The 24,719-nt window shown below is 25.7% G+C and overlaps 1 protein-coding gene across 1 annotated transcript; it reads left to right on the top strand.

Moving 5' to 3' along the window:
* Nucleotides 1–375: 375 nt before the first annotated feature.
* On the top strand, nt 376–17,383 carry Pi3K68D (phosphatidylinositol-4-phosphate 3-kinase catalytic subunit Pi3K68D). The gene is made up of 26 exons (XM_011496931.1): nt 376–559; nt 1,151–1,238; nt 1,498–1,760; nt 1,989–2,198; nt 2,495–2,738; nt 3,749–4,028; nt 4,500–4,720; nt 4,927–5,035; nt 5,113–5,274; nt 5,492–5,721; nt 5,881–5,980; nt 6,210–6,629; nt 6,858–7,062; nt 7,152–7,322; nt 7,652–7,912; nt 8,017–8,205; nt 8,638–8,863; nt 9,152–9,298; nt 9,427–9,675; nt 10,085–10,521; nt 11,565–11,721; nt 12,964–13,199; nt 13,401–13,601; nt 15,320–15,516; nt 16,118–16,365; nt 16,784–17,383. Exons 2-26 carry the CDS (start codon nt 1,236–1,238, stop codon nt 16,955–16,957), a joined length of 5,340 nt encoding a protein of 1,779 aa, XP_011495233.1. The 5' UTR covers nt 376–559; nt 1,151–1,235; the 3' UTR covers nt 16,958–17,383.
* Nucleotides 17,384–24,719: the final 7,336 nt, after the last annotated feature.

Here is a 24,719-nt window from a genome sequence, read left to right as displayed (position 1 = left end):
TAAAAATGATAAAGTATGAATTTTTACTAGAAAATGAAGTAATTTTTATTTTTTTTCCCCTCAACAGTTTGAAACCGAAACTTTCTTCACGTAGGAAACATTTGCGGTGAACTTCAGAGGGATCGTTTGATGCAAATGGTTGAAATGTGTGTAAATGCATATACATGTTGTCTCTCTCCTACTGCGATCGACCCCTGGATAGCTAAAGTAACGGAGAAAGAAAGAGATGACGTGCACGATGTTGAGCATGAAAGCGAACGAGCGAGCGAGTGAGAAGAAGAATGAGTACGAGGGAGAAAAAGATGGAATGAAAATGTGAGCATAGCAGTGCAAAGAGCAACACAGTACATACACAATCGAACTGTAAATTGAGGAAGGCACGAAAGATGTCACGTCTTCAAAGGATATAACGGTGCGATTGATCTGATTATAATAAGATTGTGTTTTAGTATCGTTTCGGTTCGTATAGTTCATCGCGACATAAGCGAGTCATAGTTTCGATTAATTTTCTCCTATTTTCGCTAGAGAATAAAGATAAGTTTTTAACAATAATGCCAGGGTAAGTTCTGTTTATCATTGCATTTGACCGTGTAATGCAAGATTGTATGGCAAGCTTATCAAACGCGAAAAAATGTAAACAAGATTGAGAACGAAGTAGTGGATCATTGTGTATATATATATATATATATATATATATATATATATATACATGTACATTCTTCCTCTCTTTCTCTTTTGCTCTCCCTCCTTTGCCTCTGCCTCTTTCTTTTTGTTGCGGTGATATGGTTTATGTACTCTCTTCTGACACTTTTGACGGTGAAGTTTCCTTTTTTGGCTTTATAACTTTCAAGCCACAAAAATATTACAAACTGTTTTTCTGCTGTAAAAGATTTGATTTTTCGCAATTCATTATTCAGTTAATTCATTTTTCCACTTTTGAAATGCATAGTAATTTCTATTTAAATATTTTTTCAACTTTATAAATTTTATCACAGCTTTATATAAATGGGTCTTTGAAGTGTTATAAGAAAGCTACAAGCTGATTTTTAGTATGCGATTGAAAATTTGGTTTTTCTTTATTCAATTATTTAGCACTGTGTTTATTAAATTGTTGCATAATTTTTATTGTTTTACTTTCACTATTCCATAGGTGGCACTTTAGTGTATTTACAAGGCGTTTAATAATCAATAATACAAGTTGATGAATCTAATGTGAGAATGCAAGTTGTTCTGAAATGGTAACTCTTCAATTATAAAACTTCCTTTTGCATATTAACGAACCTAGTTTTTATTAAGTTACACGTACGCGCATTCTCTCCTGCCTCCCCCTCCCCCGTAACACACACGAGGGAAAAAATATTTTTTTAAATTTTTGTCATTGTAAATTTTGTTATGAACTTGATAATATTAATATTTTAAAATCATTGCATTCATTGAAAGATTTAACTAATTCAAAATTAATATTAAATATTTTCATTGAATCTTAATTGTTTGCAGATGTCAAGCTATAATAGAAATACAACCGCTCAAAGAAGAGCAGCGGTGATAGATTATGAACGTCAGTTTCAAGAAGATTTAGAACGAGCACAAGCATTGAGTTTAGAGAGCTTAGCATTAGAAAAATTTAGACTACAGAAGCAACAGATGCAATATGGCAAAAATTTTACTCAGGAAAATTATAGCAACCAGAGCACAAGCTCGTGCATTAATAATACTACTATCAGTAATACAACGGAAACTGATGGTTCGATCCATGAAAAGTAGGTGTAATCATCAAAACATACACTACAATTATACATATTATATAGTATAATTATATTTTTTAAAAATTACTATTGATATTACTTTAATCGGTATCGTTAATAAAATTGAAAAAGCAGTAGCGAATATTGATACTCGGTCAATTTCAATTTTAATTTGATTTCAATTTTAACATTGTTCAATAGTTATTTTGGATTATTAAAGTAATTTGAATTTTTTACTCTTAGTAAATTTCAATTGAGAAGTAGACCTAGGCCTGGTAGTAATACAAATCAATCTAGAAATGCAATGATCGTACAACTACAACCTCCACCGGTTCCGTGTCGAAGAAACTCAACGGTTAATCAGAGTCAATCAACTGATTTGATTAATTTTACAAGTCCTGTTAAACAGGATAGTTTAACAGAATACTGTTGTGCTCCACCACCATTACCTTCGTAAGTACCGACTGATAAGCTGCTTTTAAAAATAATAATTATAATAAATATGTCAATATTGGCTCTATATATGTACAATATAATATTATAAATTATACAAGTTATTGAATTGAAATTGAAGGGTCACTAATGCAGAATAGTTTTACAGTTAGATTATTAAAATGTTTTTTAAATGATAAATTTTCGTTATCAGATAAATGCAATCGAATTAATATCCAAAATAATATCTAAAATTAGAAAATAAATAATGATCATTTATTGCTTTAATGGAATAACGTATTTAATTTATATTATAGGAAAACAGTGGTCGAACCAAAATGGGAAAACCATACTGCATTAATGCAAAAAAATTCTCGAGTATCAAGAAGCAACAGCTCAGCAGCTGCGTATCAAACAACAGATTTTAGATATAATACAGCAGTACCAATACCAGGACCTAAATCTTCAACTGCACCATGCACACCAGCAACATCTGGGATAAGTCCAGTTTTATCAAGAGCTGGCAGTGTTAGTAATAATGTACCTGATATTGTTCCACAGGTAATAATTTTAATTAGCAAAGAATATGCAAATTATTAAACCGGAGATTAATTAAAAAAAATTCATTTATGCTTATTTATATTATTTTTTTAATTTACATTTCATTCCTATTAATTTTGATTATAATATTCTAAATCGCTCATATTAAATAATTAATTAAGTAAAAAAAACATTTTCTGAAAGAATAGATATTTACAAAAATAAGATTTTATCATTAAAAATTTTAAAACTCTTAGGTAACAAGTCATTTGTTTAACACAATGTTTTTATAATTCCAGCTTACTTGGAATCCATATACATTTAGAACTTATATTCTTCAGGTATTTTTGTAGCTCTTTGCACTAATAGCACTTCTAGGTTTGCTGTAAAACAAAAAAGCCTTATCATTATACATTAAAATAATTTATTCTTATTTTAAGCTTACCTTTTAATTTTTGTCACCGCTAATCAAGATTTCCTTTATTTTACTATATTTTTCTAATTAAAATTAAACTTTTTTGTTTTTTAAATAAATTATGAATATATTTGATATTTTGCTTTTTAAAATTATAGATAATAATTATTTGATTTTTTTGATTATCAAATGAATCATATATAGCTAATTATTAAAAAGTATTATATAATTAGAATTATAAATTAGAATCTTTTAAGCTAATGGATTATAAAAAATTAATTAATCAATAACTTAACGATAATTAAGTGAATATATTAACTATAATTTTGTATTTATTAAAAATTCTTAACTTTAACAATATTTACAAAGTACTTTGAAAACTTTCACAAAGATTTTTCTCAATTTCATTATTAAAATTAGTTAGGAAAAAATATAAGCAAAAAAGTTTTTATAGTTTTATTAAACAAAAGAAAATATATAATCAGTCTGTGATGTGTTCGAATTATTATAATATTTTAATCACTGTTTATAAATGTGTTTTCAAGATTGTTTGTTAAATAACAGTTATCTGAAAATAAGAAATTTATTTATTGGACCACTTTATATCTTTTTCTAGATACCACCATTACCATCGAATTATCGGCCAACAATTGCCCCTCTACCAGTGAATAAAATTCCGCAACTTACATATCCATTGGACGATGGACAATTAAATGTCTTTAAGGTTATAGAAAAAAAACCAAATAGCAATCTTATAGATTTAAGTGTCATTGAACATTTCGAAGACAAATCAAATGTTAGAGTTAGTGTACTTGAGGCATTCGATCCCCTTCTTATAAAAACAATTAAAGCTGATGAAAACAAGGAAGCTATTGCCGTTAAGGATTGTAACAATGGTAATTTATAAATCTACGAATAAGTTTCTATTACACACAGTAATTTGAAACTTTTTAAATCAATGAGTGTCAAGCGATGATTAATGAAATTTGATTGTATTGTAATAGCTTAAAAAATTTCTCGTATATTTACTTAAATATTTCAATATTTAATTAATAAAAAAAATAACGGTAATAATAATATTTATATGGATAGCTTAAATAACATTGGAAAAATTAATAATCGAGTTCTCAAATAGTTTTTAATATATATATATATATATATATATATATGAAATATTAAAATTTTATTGCCTAATAATATTTTAAAATAAATAAAAACAATATTTAATGATAAAATTTGAAAAAATCTATGAAACTATCGAAAGAAATATTTTTATAATTAAAATATCAATATTATTCATTGTATGAAGATTATCAATTTGATAAATTTTAAAAACTGTATTTGTTAACCACCGTTAAATATTTTAGATGCCGATTCACCAGTTGAAGGGTCTGTTTATGATCCCTTTGATCCATTTGATTATATGTATAGTACAAGTGAAACAGTTAATTCTGACCCGGTATACGCAGCTGTTGATAAATCTACAAAATCACCTGCGGTCTCCCCAGCGGCTCCTCCACCATTACCCCCAAGAAATTCATCCGCCTGGAATACAATTGAAAGAAGAAGAACTTCTTTGGATCGAAGGGTAGGATTAAAAAATTTTTTATGTTTTTCTAATTGTACATTTCAGCAAATAATGTTTATTTAATAAATAGTCTAATTCATTTAATAAAAATATATTACAAAATTATTCAAATTGATTTAAAATTTAAATAATTTTGTAAATAAATTCATAAAGATAATGAATCAATTTGTAAACACACTAATAATTCAGTATTTTTTTGTTTTCAGCAAAAGCAGCAAACTCGATTGTATGAAAATGTTAATGTAGTTAAAGTTAGAGCTTCTTTGCATGATTGTGATTTACTAGCTTTTCATAAAATGGTTAAATTAGTCAGAGGTACGTATTCATTTAATAAAAAATATTTAAAAATCGTGTTTTACATAGTTAAATATTAATTTATGGAATTTTTATAGGAGATTTTCCGTATAATAATCCAAGTACCAACATTGGTCATGTTGTTAGTCCAATGATGGAAAGCTCATATCCTGAAAATACCAGTATAAAGTTAATAGTGCACTCAAAAATGTTGAGTGATTTAAAAGATAATATGCCGTCCATATCGTTTACATGCGATGGTTAGCGTTTATTATGATATTTATAGATAGATGTATCTAAATTAAATTCATGAATTTTATTTATTTAACACTACTTCTTTAACAAATACTTTTCTTTTCACCTTTATTATTGAAAGATTGGTGCATTATTATTATATTTATGAAATTAAAAGATTAATGTTAATTTTTAAGAAATTTTTAAAACAGTTTTAAAAGCTAATACATTTGCTATTTGCAGTTAATTGTAGTGTTGAGCACGTGATTCTTAACGTTGCATGTTCCTTAGAAGATGAAGATACTGTTAACGTCGAAAAATACTGCCTTAGAGTTTGGGGCTTAGCAGAATATTTAGCTCCAAATACTAATATTGTACAGTATGAATATGTTCATCAATGTATTAAATTAGAAAAAGATATAGAACTTGCAATTGAAACTAAAATCCAAATGAAACGTTCTATAGCTAGAACAGTAAGTTAATGTGAAATTTTTCGTACGTAAACTGCATTTAAATTAATCTTATATTAATTTTAATACATATATTATAAGTAGCATCAGATATGTCAAAAATATTAATTTGATGTTAATTGCTAATTAAAATTTGTATTTTTGCTTCTTTTTTTTTTTTAGATTCAAGATGATAATCGAGATCAGTGTCTTAAATTGGAAGATATATTACCAAATGAACCATTACAGCCTATTTCTTACGATACCCTTCTTATATTATTGGGTAAGGAAATGTAAAAATTTATTTATTTACAAATTTTATAATTACGTGATTTGATTTGATTAATTTTTGTTTTACTTTTTAACAATTACAATACAAATTAACTTTAATTGGAACTTCTGAAATTATTTGCTTATCAAGATGTTTGCTATTTCAATCTTCAATTATATAAAAATGTATTTTACAGCTAATCTAAAATTAAATAGTTTACACGTATTTATTGTATTTTTAGAGACTGTCGAGAAAGAAATGGAACGAGTCGAAAATACAGCATCACAATTGGCGACATCAATTCACGGGTCAAATCTACTTCCTCAATTACAGCCTCGAGGCGTTGTTCAAGCCGTCAAAGCCGTTTGTACTTTGATGGGTAATGTTGAGACTTATGAGATCACAGAAGCCGTGGATAACTTCGTAAATGCCTGCTGCAAATTTTTACCACAGATACATACTACGAATATTGAATGTAAAAAGCCAGAAATTCTGCATGAGGATGGCGATTACTCGGTTGTAACATTAAGAACCAAATTTCCAGACGTTATTTCGTCACATTGTAATAAAATTCGAGATGCAGTACAAGACCTGGTGGAGACATATTGTCATGCTTTTAGAGTAGATTTTCAACTCAGCAGTAGAGGAGAATATCCTACGAGTAAGATTAGTAAAACATTTATTTACCATTGTTTTAATCATTATTTTGACGAAATGTCCAACTGTATATTGAATATATACTTGTAGATTAGATGTAAGAAAGCATAATTTTTAGATTAATTTTGAAATTTATATTGTAAATTATTAAGAATAAGTAAACAAAAAATACTATAAGTTTGAGTCAGCTTTTTTCATAATGGTTTTTTTTTTTTTTTTTTTTTTTTTGCAGATACTTTAGTTTCTTCACAAGTAATAGATACAGTTTTAGTCAGAGTTGGTGCATTACACAGATTGCCAAGTTCATGGAAGCACGATGATTATATTGTTGCTGCGCAAATTTTTCATGGCACAAGGCCTGTTGGAAATCCAGTGCTTTCGGAACCTATGACTGCTGGTCATTCCAATTTTTATCCTAAAATTTTATTTAATTCTTGGTAAGGTCTTGATGTTAAAATTTTTAATAATATTTCCAAAATTTTATGCCGCAATATCTTACTTTAAATTTAAAATATTAATAAATTAGGTTAGAGTTTCGAGGAATAAGTGTTTGTCAAGTACCGCGGGAGGCTCGACTGGTGCTTGTTGTTTATGGTCGTACTCAACAACCAATCGACCATGAGGCAAATTCAAGCCAAGGAACTATAGAGAAGGAAGAACTGGGTTGGGGAGCCATACAGTTCTTTGATTATGATGGGTATAGTTTATTGTTAATATAATTTAAGTGGTTATTTTATATTTGAACATATTTTCGAGAATTAAAATTTATTAACAATGCGTTATCCATACGTTTGAGCTCATAATCGTGCTCCTTATTATAATTTGTACACCTGGTTTAATATCTTTAAAAGTTTTAATAAACATAGCTTGCAAGTTTTTATTATTATTTTTATTATTTTATTTTATATTTTATGATTAAAACCAATAATTTAGAGCCATTGTTTAAATTTACTTGAAAACAAGTTTATTTATATATCGGTTATTATTGAAATTGCGTTTTACATATGAAAAATATATGATTTTTAGGGTAATGAGCCAAGGAAGCTTTTTTTTATCATTATGGCCAGCAGTTGCTGATAAAAGATTAGGTCCTGCACCAGCACCTGGAATTCATCCGCATGGTGATAAACATCCAATTATTGGCCTGGAACTTCCCGATTATGGTGGAAAAGTTTTATTTCCCACCGAACTTCGAGATCACGACATCGAGTCTCTCGATTTCAACTCATTGGATCAAAATACACAAGAGCTGCTTTTATATATTGCCGAACAAGATACTTTCTCGAGGTATAACACCTTATTGCATTTTATTTTATTAATAATTTGTAAAAAAAAAAAAAATAAATAAATTTACAGAGTTCTATTGGGTTAAAATAATTTTTTATTTTCAGGCCACCTGTTGATGAACGAGAAATTTTATGGGAAAAAAGACATTATCTGCATGAGAAACCAGAGGCATTACCAAAAATTCTTCTAGCAGCTCATAGCTGGGATTGGGCTTGTTTACCTGATTTGCATGCTTCGTTACGCGTATGGAAACCACTTCCGCCGGTTCAAGCTCTTCAATTACTTTTGCCATGGTATAATATGTTGAATTAAATATTTTTATTTAGCAATAAGTATATTCTTTGTTGAATATGGTGAAATTGCTACTGTAGATCATATTCGAAATTAAAAGAAAAACATTAAAAATATGAAATTTATTTTCTTCTATTGTTTAACGGCAATTAGATTTATAATTTATTTATATAACAATTATATAATTGTACGCATAATATAATATTGAATGTTGTATGCATTTATAAATATATAATATTTACAATTGTTTTAATATTATTTGTTTAAATGCACGCAATTTATTTCTAATTTTAAGAGTAGCTCTCGAAGATTTTTTAAATTTATAAAGTTTACAAATAATTATGATAATTTAGTTTACTTTCTAATGTAATGTACATAATGTAATATATTTAACTTTACATACATGTAATTACAATACACAAAATGATTTTCAGTTTTCCAGATATGAAAGTTAGAGAAATGGCTATTAGTCGAATACAGGACCTTACTAATGATGAATTAGTTGATTATTTGCCTCAATTACTTCAAGCATTGAAACACGAAACGTATGAAGCTTCTCCATTAGCGAGATTTCTCTTAGAAAGAGCTTTGCTATCACCTCGGGTTGCACATCACATTTATTGGTTATTAAATCAAGCTTTACCTGGCCAAAGTCCTCAAGTACGTTATATTATTAAAAATAAATTTTCTTCAATATATTTTTCAAATTAATAGAACATTTATTTAGTACATGTTTGTTTTTCTTATTTTTTATAATATCATAACATTTAATTCACTATATACATATTAAATGAATATTTATATAATATTTTTACAATTTTAGTAGCTTTATAAAGTGTATAATTATAAATTTTTTCAATTACTAATAAGTAATTTTAAATTATTTATACTATTAATTGATTTATTACAGTAATACATATTTCTTAATATGCATTTTTTAATTTTTAGAATTCTTCAGAAACATCTTCTCAAGATGACAAAAGTTTGAGTTTTGCTCGGTATCACAGAAGATTACAATTAATGCTTCGTGCACTACTCGCAGTAATTGGAAATGCCTTACGAAATAGTTTTCTTGCTCAACAATTTCTTGTTAAAGTTAGCATAATAATTTTTTTGTATTTATTTTATAGCGTTTGCAGTTTATAATGTATTATATATATATATATATATATATATATATATATATATATATATATATATATATATATAATTTTCGTTTTTAGAATCTACACGAGGTAGCAGAAAATATAAAAACAACCAAAGAATCTTTAAAGGTTGAAGCACTGAAGGTAGGATTGCAAAATATAAATGCTCAATTACTTGAAGATGATGGTACATGTTTACCATTATCTCCAAGTCGACAAGTTGTTGGAATCAATGTTGCAACTTGTTCCTACTTTCCTTCTTTTACATTACCTCTTAAGATCAACTTTATAGGATGCGATAATGATATTAGTCCTGCAATTTTCAAGGTTTGTAATAAGACAACTATTTTATTTTCATGTATTTTTTTATTAATAAAATTCATAAAACTGTGCCTCTAAAGAAGCCGAAAAGCCTTTTATTAGTTAATGGTTAATTATGTCTTAATCTTAAATTTGAAAGCTTATAATTTTAATTCATAATTTAAATTTAAATAAAAACTATTGATCAAATACGATACAAAATTCTACTACTTTGAATAATAAAATTACTTTAATTAAGTATTATCAATGTTTATAATTTGATAAAAATTTTACTTTATTAAAAATTAAAAATTTGTTTTTATAATATTCTACTTATAAGATATATTAAATATATTTTTGTGTTACCATTAAAATTAACTTTAATGAAATCAATTGCTATTTGCATCAGAAAATATCACTATTTTTTTTATCGCAGGTTGGGGATGATCTGCAGCAAGATATGCTTACCATTCAAATGGTGCGTATAATGGATAAACTATGGCTCAAGGAAGGTCTCGATCTCAAAATCGTTACCTTTGCATGTGTGCCTACTGGCTATAAACGGGGTATGATTGAAATGGTCACGAACGCGGAAACTCTAAGAAAAATCCAAGTAGAATTTGGCCTTACGGGCTCTTTTAAGGATCGACCAATAGCCGAATGGCTCGCAAAACACAATCCCTCCGAGCTCGAATACGAACGAGCGGTTGAAAATTTTACGGCTTCCTGCGCTGGATACAGTGTAGCTACATACATTCTTGGTATCTGCGATAGGCACAATGATAATATTATGTTAAAGACATCAGGACACCTATTTCATATAGACTTTGGTAAATTTTTGGGAGATGCTCAAATGTTTGGAAATTTCAAAAGGTATGGTTAATTTTTTTGGAATATTTAAAAAAAGTTACTTTATCTTTAAAAAGTTTTGAACAAAATTCTGACGATCTATTTCAAATTTTAAATGATTTAGAAAATCAAATATGGATCTTAGCTTCATAGTAATACGTTCATTTACACGATTTTAATTAAATTATTTTTTTCTTTATTAAATACAATTATCAAATATTGTTATAGATTTTTTTTACATCATGTTTATTCATTTATGAAATGCGAAGGTTTAGCTGAGATATATTTTATTTGTAATAGTTGTAAAAGTTGTAAATGTTAAGATTATTTTTAATTGAAACTTTTTTAATTTTACCATGATTTTAAATTGCCCCCACCCTATGTAATATTATAATATATTACATAATGTAATATAATATTAATAATACCCTAATAATATAATAGTATTAAGATTTAGGTTTTCTAATTTTATAATTAACATAATTAAATAATTAACATATTTTTGTTTATCATCGTTTATTACAATATTATAAGTAAATTATAAGCAAAAAGAATCTATGAATAATAAAATTATCATTAAAATTTTATTAAAATATGATTAAAATATCTTTGAGAAAAATTATTTTGTAAACAGAATAAAGAAAAATAAAAAAGGAATAGATAAAAAGACACAATACAACAAACAGTTAATTTTCACAAACTGCGTGAACTTCAAAAATCATAAAGTAAAAGTAGAAAAAATAAAGAAATTAATATCATAGATTTATTATTTAATAAAATGCTATTTTATAATTAATTTAAAAAATAATGAAGTTTATAATATCTAATAATTGCGAGTTAATTATATGTAATTAAATAATTAAATATAAATTCATTATTTATAATTTAAAGAAAGAATATTTATTGTATGTGTTAATTTGTGATATATACTTTTATCATCATTATTGCTATATTATTAATTTATTATTATAAAAAATAAAAATATATCGTATTATTATTTGCATATTTATATCTTTTCGTAGATTTCATATGGTTTTATAAATGTATATCATTATATATAAATTTAGGGATCGAACTCCATTTGTTTTAACATCGGATATGGCGTACGTAATTAATGGTGGCGACAAACCTTCTGCGAAATTTCATCATTTTGTTGAATTATGTTGTCAAGCATTTAACATTGTTAGAAAGCATGGAAATTTAATTCTTCATCTTTTTGGTTTGGTAAGTTATTATAATTGTTTATGTATTATTTAATAGGGAGTAATTGTCATAGTCATAAAAATTATTCATGAAATTTGTTTTTATATAATATTATGAAGGATATGTCTTCCATAATAAGAATATGTTATAATAAAAAATATAAGATTAAAAATTAATAATAAAATAATGTAATAAAAATGGATAAGATTAATAATATAATATAATAAAATAATAATTTGAATAATAAAGAAATATTTTAATTTATTATTGATAAATGTTGATGTATTAATGAACAATAAAAATATTCAATCATAAAAACGGGAACAGAATTATCATTATATTTTTTATCTCGGCGCCTGGAGCACAATCGCTAAGCGTTTGTTTTTGTACAGTTAATTATCATTTGTCTTCTTGGTTTCTGTAAGGTTAAATCGTAAAATATAAAGAATGTTTGAAAATAAAATAATGACAAAGTTTCGTGCAAAAAGATCGAATAACATATTAATATAAAGTATACTTCAAATTATAAGTGCAGTGATATATATATATATATATATATATATATATATATATATATAAATAAAAATGTAAATAAGAACGTTATTTAAAATAATATCAATCTTTATCCTTTAGTTTGTTGTTATAAATGCAAAAAGTTTTAAATAAACCAAGATAGTTATCGGAAATGAGCTATAAGGCTTATTAAAAGGTTAAGATCAATATTAAACTTTTCTTTGTTTAAATTTTATATCGATAACCACTAATTTTAAATATTTTATTATTTATTTTAAAATATGGCATTAAGTTACCTTAATTTTTAATAGAATACTGTTACAGAATAAAGTCTCTTAACAAATCATTATTGTTTAATGCTTATAGTAAATTGAATTTTACAAAAGGTTTTTAATGAATGTATTGTCGTTGCACAAAATCAAACTGTTATATTTCATCGATGTCAAAATAATTTAACGAAGCCAACATTTTTTCTGTACGTTAAATTAAATGAATTTTTTATGATTGCAAGAAGTCAAATAAGTAAACATTTGTTCACATTGACAAGTAAAAAGTAATGCACTGGCAAATTAAACAAAAGAGTTAGTGTAGATGCGCAAAATTACGAAATAATTTCATCGTGAAAAACTGAAGGAGCAAGGAAATTTTATGGTACCTTTGGCTATATCTTCGGCAGATTCGAAAAACAAGTCATGTCGATGCCTCGAGTCAATTCTGAGGATGCGATTGAATAATTATATAATTGCGCAGATGACATCTTCGGGGATACCGGGTGTAACGATGGACGCGGTGAGCTACGTGCAGCGAGCACTACTTCCTGGACAGACGAATCCCGAGGCCGCTGCGACTTTCGCCAGGATGATCGAGAGCTCCCTCAAGAGCTGGTTCACGCAATTCAATTTCTTCCTACACAACCTCGCCCAGCTCAGGTTCAGTGGTGATCACAGCGATGGCGAGCTGCTTTCGTTCATTCCACGCACTTACACGTAAGTTCAACGAGAGATTTTAATTTAATCTTTCAATACAGCTTTCTTTTCGAGCTAGGCGTGGTGTCTTGGTTTGGCTAATCAGCTATTACTACGCGTAATTATTATGCCACCAATGGTGGCATGCATGGCACATTGAGAAGATAACATTCAGTCTTCTGAGCCCATTTTACCAATACATAAATAAATGCTCGTTTACAGAATGCAACAAGAGGGACAATTGACAAGTGTTCAAGTTCATGGTTACCAAAAGAGATACGACCCGGAGAAGTATTACATGTACATTCTTAAAATTCAGAGGAAAAGCCAGACAGATCCAACTTATTTATTTAGATCATATAAGGAATTCTGTGAATTCTATCAGAAATTATGCATACACTTTCCTCTTGCTAAAGTAGCTAGGTAAGATTTTTTTTAAGTTTTAATAGAATAAAATATCATTGATATTATATTTTTAATCTTATTTATATTCAAGAATATATCAAAGTTTTATTACTGCTGCTATATTCATAAGTTAATCAAACAGTATTTAATAGTAAGTCACAACTATAAAAGAAACCATACCATGGTTTATGTAAGATTTAAGCATATTATCGATTGTTTTATGACGTTGTTAATTAGTATTTTTAAGGTTTTTTGAAAACATTTACATATGCATTAATTTGAAATATATTAGCTTCTTTTGTAATTGAAACCACATAAGGCTTACTCACTTTAAAATATTATTTATGTATTTATTTGATTACAACGGGATGTGAAAAATAATTAATATTGTTGATATGAATTATTATCAAATAGTTAGAGAAGTACGGATATGTTTTTCAAAAAAAAAAAAAAAAAAAAAAAAAAAAAAAAAAAATTGATAAAAAATTTCGAAAAATTCGAAAAATTTATTTGATGTTTCAACACAGATAAAACGTAAACATTTATTTTATACAATTATTATGTGCATAAAAGTTAGCAACTTATCAATAATAAATAATATAAATCAATCGATATAACAAATATTTTGATGCATTTTGGAAAAATTAGTCGAATTTTCATACAATTACATTTTCAAATATTTTTAAATTTAAACATTTAAATGAATTGAAGCTTAAAAATGTGAATTATTTATTACACAATTAAAGCTTGAAATATTCATCAATACGTGATGATACGTAATGATTCTCTTATGCACCATTCATAGCTTATTCATCAACTTCTATCTCGCAATTCGATTCTTTCTCGTTAATTGATAAAATTGATAATTTAGATTTTTCATTCTCGTTCGCTGGTATTGAAGAAGCTGTGAAACTGTTTTTAACGCTGCTGTCACATTCGGGTTCGCGTTGCTTCTTCATTGCCTCCCAATAACTCAAGTGCTTGAATGTTCGGTAAAAGCCAGTGCTCTGCGAAGTGAACTTTGTATTCTTGTCGACATCAAACTTTGCTTTCCCGTACATTATACCCATTATTTACTGAAATTAAAAAAATTAAATTATAGTTATTAGGCTATGGATTATCTTTAATCGTTACATAAAACAATGAAAGATATTATGTAAATCACTGCTTTAAGTGCACGAAAATTATTTGGACTAACTTAAGAAACGAGTAGATATTTTATAATTTCAAGCTTCTAAATTGTTTATATAATATTTTTCATTAGAAAAAAAGATATCTATATTATGTGGTTTTCAATTATATATTCTAAATGTCCATTTAATTATTTAATTGATTTGTAATATTTTTTTTTTAATTTGACATTGCACTTAGTTATTGAAGAATTAATTATTTATACGAATGATCGTAGATTCTATATTTATACACCTTAATATTTCTTACTATTATTTATATTTAAATTTTACATGCGGCTAAAGATTTTATGTTCTGCAAATTTTTTCACTCTACTTTACTTTAGAAATTTTTACACTTTTGTAGTTCTTGATTTATCTTTCTAGTTCTTGATCTCGCTTTATCTAATCAGATAAAAGTATCTTATCGTACACGAAAACAAATATTCGTAATTTAAAAACTATTTTGATGAATTTTTATTCTCAATATTGACGATTAATTATAATATAAAAGAAAAAAAAAAAAAAAAAAAAAAAAAAAAAAAAAAAAATTGTGCTTATTTATAGTTTGCCCAGTGGAATGAGCGTTGGACGGTCCAATATTAAGCAAGTGGCTGACAAGAGACGCGCCGATATTGAAAAGTTTCTTTTGAGTCTTTTTAAAATGGCTCCTGAAATTTCGCAAAGCGATCTTGTTTATACATTCTTTCATCCACTCTTGCGAGATCAGCAAAATGCTGATATCCATCTTCGGAAAGTTAAAGGTAAAAGATATTTCTAATTTTATTAAAATTGAAGACTTTTGCAATGTGGATTTTCGTATAAATCTTATAAACATTGATTTCTCTTAGCAATAGAAAAATTTAATTAATAAATATAACTATGAGATATAAATAAGAATAATATTAATGTTATATTTATTATTCACGTTTTTGTATTAATCTTTGATAAAGTATTATATCATTTTTGCTATTTATACGATTACTTCAATATACAATATTTTTGTTTATCAATATATTATAATTGAAATTATTATACATTAATATTAAAAATTAATATTAAATTTATTTACACAGATATACATTTTTTTATATTTTATGAATTTCGTTAATTCCCATGTGACTTGAATATATAATTGCAGTAGGCAATGGTATATATGTATTGTTTACTTGCCACTTCTTATTCAAATTTTTCATTCTTATTTGAAGGACACGTACTATTCAATTCTTAAAAATTAGTTGGTGATTATGTCGAAGTAATTTTTTTTTCTTTTAAAGAAAGCTATTTATTTATTTCGCTTTGACGTTTAACAATGTATTATGTAATGATTTTAAAAAACAAACAACAAAAAAATGCTTATTGCAGTTGGCAATTGGTGGGCTGAGAAGAAGGTTCGAGAGAATGTTCAAAGTGGTCAAGTAAAGCTCTCCCTTCATTACACTCGTGGAACTCTCTGTATTATGGTATATCATGCAAGAGGATTGCCAAAAGTTGCAAATGTACAGGAGCCTAATACCTATGTAAAAGTTTACTTAAAACCTGATCCTACAAAAGCCACAAAGCGAAAGACCAAAGTTGTTAAAAAGAATTGTCATCCGTCTTTCATGGAAATGGTTAGTGAATCAGATTGGATTGTTGTTAGTAAAGTTTTACAGAATATTCTAATATTAATATTACAAGTTGAATTGCCATTAAGAAAATTTTGTCTAAATAGCATTCATTGATTTTCTAACTTTACTAAATTTTAACGAAAAAATTGTATTACATAAAAATAATGTAATCATATAAATAAAATTAATATATTAAATTTGTCGTTATTATATTAATATTACGTAATGTAATAATTATTTATTTAAATAATAATTTAGCTTTTATATTTGATTGGTCGTTATTTGTATTAGAAAATTTTATTTTAATATAGAATCTCTGATAACAACATAAGAATGTTATTTATTAGATTTTTTGTAGATATCAACAACATTATATTAATTTAATCATTGTATAAAATTCATTATTTTGTTCTGTTAATAGTTGGAGTATCGAATGCCATTAGATGTAATTAAGGATAGAACGCTTGAAGCGACAATTTGGAATCATGACACCCTTCAAGAAAATGAATTTTTAGGTGGCATTCGTTTACCTCTCAATCGTATTGATTTGTCAAATGAAATTGTCGAATGGTTTCCGCTGGGCGGTGTTCGATAAATGATGAAACGAATGGGAATAAACGATGTCCCTTTATTTTAATAAGGCTGTGGTGAGATTTTTAAGTTTATGACCGCATTTAAGATTGTAACCGGTCGCAATATTTTTTTTTCTTTTTTCTTTTTATTTTTTCTTAATAGTATCACTGATACGCACAAAAATTGAAATATAATAGTCAACAAATATTTGCACGAAATAAGAAGGAAAAATATTTTATTGCACAGTCTTTAAGCACGAATTTCGACACATTCTATATACATTTAAAAAGTGCGAGCTATTTTAATGCAAAGTGCAGTTTTTTTAAACACGATAATAAATAAAAAGCAAATTGCTTGTTACAAAGCAATTTATATGTTCGATGAAGGAAGATGAATTTTACAAGATTAAGCCTAATTAATTTATTTAAAATGCTTTCGTTTCTTTTTGATAATACATATATTGATAACAATTGTAAATAGATTTTATTATCGAATTTTACACAGCTATAATAGCAGTAGAATTGATAATATAATAATATTAAGCGATTATGAGTCCAAAAACGCGATATTTCTCTCTATAATTTTAAATATATTTTTAAAATGTATTGCTCAAAAGTATGCACATCACGATACCAAAATATCCTTGAGTTATAAGCAACATAATCTGTATTTTTAATCTCAAAAATATGTATTATTAATATATTATAACAATAAGGGAAGAACATACTACCGAGTTGACAACAAATAAATCTTGTATTATAGTTTATAAAAAAAAAATATTTTTTTAAGAGTTCATGTTTAGTTATAATTTTAAATTTGGAAACAAATTGATTTAAAAGTTAATTACATTGGAATTATTTTTAATGTTCAATAAGTTAACCGTACCTTATATCTTAAGCGATGATTTTTAAGTTGTTTCTCTTTGAAATTCGTCATTATTTAGAATTACGATCCGTTTTTTTTTATTTTTTTTTTATGAAGAGCATATTGATAGAAACTATTTATATAAATTATCACGAGTTTAATCGTTTAATAACGGAAATATTTATTATTTGTACAACATGGACTGTGATCTTGGTGTGTAATATTGAAATTTCAATTATTTAAGCAATAGTATGCAAATATTGACTCAGACACGCGTCTGGAAAATTTTAAATCTATTATATATAAGTTTATAGTGCTTGAAAAACTGAATAAATTCTCGAATAACGATCGACCATTTTAATCAAATATTCCACTTGTTATGTAGGTATGAATTGATTTTACATGCTTGGATTGAGCGCAACATACATGGAAATTTAACATTTTAACTTTTAACTTTGAAAATGCTATTGTTGATTATTCGACCGACAGTCTCTTTAGTTATCTAATAGGATTAGTTATTATTTTTTAATTAACGTAAAAAAATACTTACTGCGTCATGTATTAATTACAGACAGTGTAGCAAAAATTAAGATTCAACATTTCGGCGCGCACGTTTGATACTTCATATTGCTGATAATTTTTTATAACAGCATGTGTATAACGAATTATGTGCAAAGAAATATAAATGAGGCTTCTGCAAAAAAAAAAAAACAAAAAAAAAACAAAAAAAAATTACTTACACGTCATGGTACTCATATCGCTTATACATCCGGAATTAAGTAGTAAATTAAAAATAAACTTCCCTTGTAATATACATTTTATTTGATTGTAATTTCCAATTGAAAATATGAATTTTTATATAAATTATCTTTTTGTTCTTACTAAACATGATCTCTTATAATTGTTATTAAATTTACTTAATGTGCACAAGTAAAGACTTTAGGAAGATACACAAGGCTTTGAAAATAGAACGTTGCCTTTTCGGATGCATGTGACGTCAAACGTTGAAATATGTATAAATTTTTACTCTTATCAAATTTCTGTATATATTTAAAAACAAACTTTTAAATGTAATTATATTTAAGTATATTTCTGTATAAATAGAAAGGAACACATATTTATCAATGATTATAAAATAATTATGAAACTATGCTGTTTCTATATGTAGTATTTCAATATTATTTGACGCTCTCATTATTATTCTGAAATATTAAAATCTCTTTCGCATAAATTTTTTAGATAAATTATTTTTATAAATCTTAATAGATATTTATAAATAGTTGCTCTTATTGCATACAATTAAAGTACTAAAGTTTTAGTTTTTTACTTATGTACATTAATATATTTTATAGAAACAAAAAGTTTACTACTTAATAATGTTAGTACTTTTGGTATTTTCTTCTCTTGTTAAATGATTTTTCTTAACCGTATAAGCATATGGTCAATCATTTATGTAATTTATAAATTTATTATAATTTTTTTAATCATTATTATCACTATCTGTTTAATATTAATCAATTAAACAAAGTTTTTAATCGAATGAATGTGTCATTTAATTGACCGCACTAATCATGTTTAAAATAATATTGTACAAGACACATTTTACAATATATTTTCAGATGTATACATTTTTATTTTGTTCGTACATTTTTACAGTATCATGTACGTGTAATTATTAATTCTTAAAATAACAACTTAACAACTTAACGTAGTAAGTGAGTTTGAAAAGCATAGAAACGTATTATTATATAAATTTGACTCTTAATCACCTATTGTGCCCTTTACTTACATAATCAGATGTTTTACTAATTAAACATATTTTTCAGCATTTTTTATATCTTACAAAATTATTTTTTATTATTAATACGTTAGTTTAATATTTAATAATAATAAATAGTTGGTATTGAATCATTTACAAACCATTTACTATGGAATATTTGCATTACACGCATTTTTATAAAGACTGTATATGGCGAAAGAATTGTGAAATAATAATACTGCGTATTTACAAGAAGTTTGTTAATGTATAATGCATATAATTAAGTTTTCATGTTTACATTCAAATATAATTGAAATAAATTTAATTACACTGCCTTCAGTGTGTACATTATTTAATCATTTTAACGGACATATATCATTTCAGAATATAATCATATCATTTTATATAGTTAATAGAGAAAGATGGTTTTTATAAAAGTTTTTATAGTTGTGCAGCGACTAACAAAACGAGTTGAGGCAATTTAACGAAATTTTAAGGTCTCTTAAAAAAAAAAAAAGCCAAAGTTTGACATTTATATTTGACATTAGTATGTTAGAACGGATTTAAACAGATGATCGGTTCTTATAGTTTACTTATAAGTATCCTAAATTAGTAGATAGAATATATTTTTCTCACATATCCAGTTTCGTTGCTGTGTTTTAAGGGCTTATGTTTTAAGGCGACAATGAATTAGTGGATATCACATTTGATTTTAGGAGATTTGGTAAGGCAGTGCGGACATTAGAAAATGATGGTAAATATTTTAAAAACATGTTTTTTTTTCAGAATCAATCCATTTTGACAAAAAGTATGCAGAAAGATGAGTTCAAAATATGGTAGGGAATTGCGCGCTGAATCACATTCACAAGTAGAGCTACTATTTTGATAAATGAGAGGTGCATTCGGTTTTGTTGATAACAGAAAAGCTATAAAATGTTTTTGATAGAATTCCTACCGAAACTGCTACAGCTATTGAGAATGAATACAGTCCTTTGGTATTGTCGACTTTATTTGACAAGCGACTTAACCATCAAACTATTATTATCTCTCGGTAACCGCAAGGAAACCTAGGTAGTGTATCGCTGAGCGGATACAAGGTGCGAAGGAAGTTATTAGATTTGACTATACCGAGCTATACACCCCGATGTGTCGTCACAGGGTATGGGATCGTAAGACGTAACTAATTGTTAATCGATTGAAACAAGCTAAACAAAGATCATCAGCACAATTTATAAAGTTAATGAAAACCTCGTCCTCGTGTAAGATTCCATACGTTGATGTTTAATTCTGCTCAATTTTTGGCAATGACGTTATATTCAAAATAATGTGAACATAGTGTAATTGTTACAGACAATGACAGACTGATTGAATGAGAATGATTAAAATTAATTATCATGGATAAACATAATTTTATCAAGTTTTACTTTATAACTCTATTCTTATGGTATAGAAAACATTCTCTTTGTTTTCTTTAATTTCTTACTTTGCGTTATTTTTTAAAAAATTTAAAAAAAAATTAAATTTATTATAATTCTTGATAAATATAATGTTAAGTTATATTAAAATTCTGCATCGTTATCGTTCATATAGACCATCATATAGACCATTTAAATGATAAATACGCCAATGTATAAGGATAGAATTACAATTTTATAATACTATCAAATCTACTCATATATCGATGTATGACGAAACATCAATTCTCATAATCTCTTGATCTAAAATAAATATTTATAACGTATACATTCAATGATAAATAATTTGATACAATTGAATCACCATACTGCATACAAGAAAATGAAAATAAAATGAGTGGAATGTTGACGATTATGTTTTAATCTTAATTGCAAATTCCAGTCTTACGTTATGAAATGGGAAGCTGTGCCTGCAGCAGTTCGATGTGTGCGGTATATTTTGATTTTCTGCTGTAACCCGGTTGCACTTGTTTCATGTCACGAGATAAAAAGATCGAGGTAAAAGTTGCCATCGATGGGTGCGTTTCTTTTTTAAAATTAAAAAATTCTGCGAGGTAATAAATGAAAATATTTTAGCACCTATCATTGTGAAATAAATGTATTAGACTTTCGATTAATATAATGAAATTTAGCGAAATCTGCTTAGAAAAATTATGATTTCTCGTAATAATTTTCTCGTTTAAATTAAAGTTTTAATTTTCCGGTAAATAAGCTTATTAACTGCAAATAACGAGGTGATTTCTAATAAGATATATGCCCTAAAGTTATATTTGATCAGTGGAGTTGTTAGCAATAGGTAAATAAACGATTGAAATGGAAATAATGTGTTTAGAAAAAAGTTTTTGCTAATAATCGCGATTTTCCGGCTAATAGTATACTATAAATATATCATAGACTGCATAAATGGCAATTTATGAATAATGAATAATAATGTATAATGAATAATTTATAATATATGAAGAAAAACATACTGTTAATATTCGTGAAAGTTAATAAATAAAATTAGAAAATGTGAAGATATTATAGAGTATTTAATAATAGGAAAAATATTTAAATATCGTGTACTCCAGATTAAATTTATCGCTATAATATTTTATGAAACTACGATTTTTTAAAAAAATTTAATTAAATAGTCATAATAAATAGATTTTCTGTTAATATAACTATCTTAATATAACTAAATTTCCCAATGAAAATTTCCTTAAAATATTTATTCAATATCAATAACTTTAGGGATTTTAATATTTTATAATAATACTAATCATGTCCTTTTTTACATATCAATTAATTGAATAAAAATTATATTTATTTACATATATGCTGAAAAAGAATAATAAATTAATAAAAATATCATTATAACAATGGTCTCATAATTTTTTAATAATACGTAAAGAAGATTTCAGGAAAATGTTTACTATCTATGAAACAATGTTATTATTATAATATAAGTAATGTGAAACTGAGTTGCAAAAAGTTGTGATAATTATTAGAAACTAAGTATCTATTTGATAAATCTTATCATTTTCTGTATTTAATCGAATAGATCTCGTTTTAAAAAATGACGTATACAAAATTTCATTTATAAAAAAAAATTGATAAATTCTAATATACTGCGAGTTCACTAAAAATTATTTATTTTTTATATTAATTATAATACGTATAAATAAATATTTATAACTAAAGGATAATTTATTGATAATATTTCAATACATGAGTATACATATACATAGTTATGTATAATCTTCATTTTTATATCAACAATATATTGCATGTACGTTATCTGTATACAATGTAAGTATTATAAGTATACATTAAGTTAATTTAATGTATAATTTGATTTTTTAATTTTATTTTATAAAATATTTTACATAATAAATGTAATTTTTCTAAATAGTTAAAACAATTAAATGATATTGATTTCGATTTATAAATTCTAGTATAATATAAAAATATGATTTATATGTAATTTAAAAACTATTGATTTTACAATACGTGACTATAAATATAAAAAGTGTACCTGTGTATACTGAAAAATTTAACATTTTTATCATTAGAATATGAAATAAAATATATGTGTATAAATTAAGTACCGAGTATATTTTTTTAATCATTAATTCGATAAAAATAAACTTAATAAATAATCATATATTAATTATTTTAAAAATTTCATTTGTATTTTATAATTGTAAGTTTAACTAAATTGAAGAGCTTGAAAAATATACGTTGATAATTGAAATTTAATTTAGCTTCATATGGCAAAATCATGAATATATCGTGTACAACAATCAGAGTATAAATAAATTTTATCTATTTCGATGCAATTTCATTTATTTTCCGTTATTTCCACAATTGACTAAATGAGGGGATAAGAAGATCGTGTAGTAGCGCAAGGAAAAGAGGAGAGAAGAGAAGTAGGAAGAAGAAAGCTTAGCTTCATAATATGGTGTGCAGGTAGTGGTAGATTGTATTTATCAGAGTTAATTACAAGTGTAACTCCAATACATATTTAATGAATTTTTGATGGCAATACTAATTCATCACGTAAACGTCATTTTAATTTGGAAGTTTCCGGATTCTGTTAACAGATGGCGATACTCTATTACATAGTAAACACAGATGCCTAGTTATCAATAGTTATTTTTAGTTGTACAAGGTTATCATTAATTTTAATATTAATGTAATACCATTAAAAAAAATTATATTTGTGATTGATATTTTTTTTTAATTAATTTTTTGCATTTATTTGGATATTAGGGGTACTTTTAGCAACAAAATATTAAAATTCAATATTTCCCTTCGATATCAATTTAAATGTAATTTAAAGATTTTAAAAAGAAACACGCAATACTCATATAAATTGTAATTGTAATTAACTATTAAACATAAACAATGTGTTTTACTTACACATTATTTTATACAATATCAGTATTTTCATATTTTAATAATTGCTTAAGATGTTCCGTTTAAAGTAGTGAAAAATTGAGAATATAATAATTCAAGTGTTTTTAATACGGTAAGAATAATAAATATGATTAGATGGGATTTTTAAATGATAGTAAACATATATCAGTTATATATAATTATATAAATAAGATTATATAAATGAATTTTTAAATGTTTAGTAACCGAATAATTGAAAAGGGTTTAATTTATATTTATACAGATCTACGTAAGTAAATTGTCAAGTGATTTATGATGAATTTATGAAAACGTAAAGAACTATACCTGGCAGTAGTATTTAAATTTTGCATTTGTCAAAAAATAATCGAAATTAACTGCTAAATCGTGAGAAATATAACATATCGAACATAAATCGATAATTCAAACACAATATCTAAGAGTCTCACATGTACTCGTATAATTGCTAAATAAAGATCTTTACGGAATGTTGATTCCGAAGGGAAAAGTTATGCAAAACTTTGCATTTATGTGCTAAGAAAATTTATCGTAAAAAACGATGAAAAAATGATTTAAAAATATTTTATTAACTTATTCAATGTAGTTTATTGTTTATACAGTTAGTGACCTTAAATAATTATTTCCTTATATTTTATAATAAAAGAATTAAGATAATTTCTTAGAATCGTAAATATTAGTAAAATACGAATCGGATATTTCATTATTCTTAATATTAAACAAAGGTAGCAACGAGAGAATTGTTTCACTTCAATAATATTTTATCTGCA

Source organism: Ceratosolen solmsi, unplaced genomic scaffold, assembly GCF_000503995.2.
Source record: "Ceratosolen solmsi marchali unplaced genomic scaffold, CerSol_1.0 scaffold13, whole genome shotgun sequence".
NCBI classification, from domain to species: Eukaryota; Metazoa; Arthropoda; class Insecta; order Hymenoptera; family Agaonidae; genus Ceratosolen; species Ceratosolen solmsi.
Note: the sequence above shows the minus strand (reverse complement) of the source record. Positions and strands in the feature narration are given on the sequence as shown.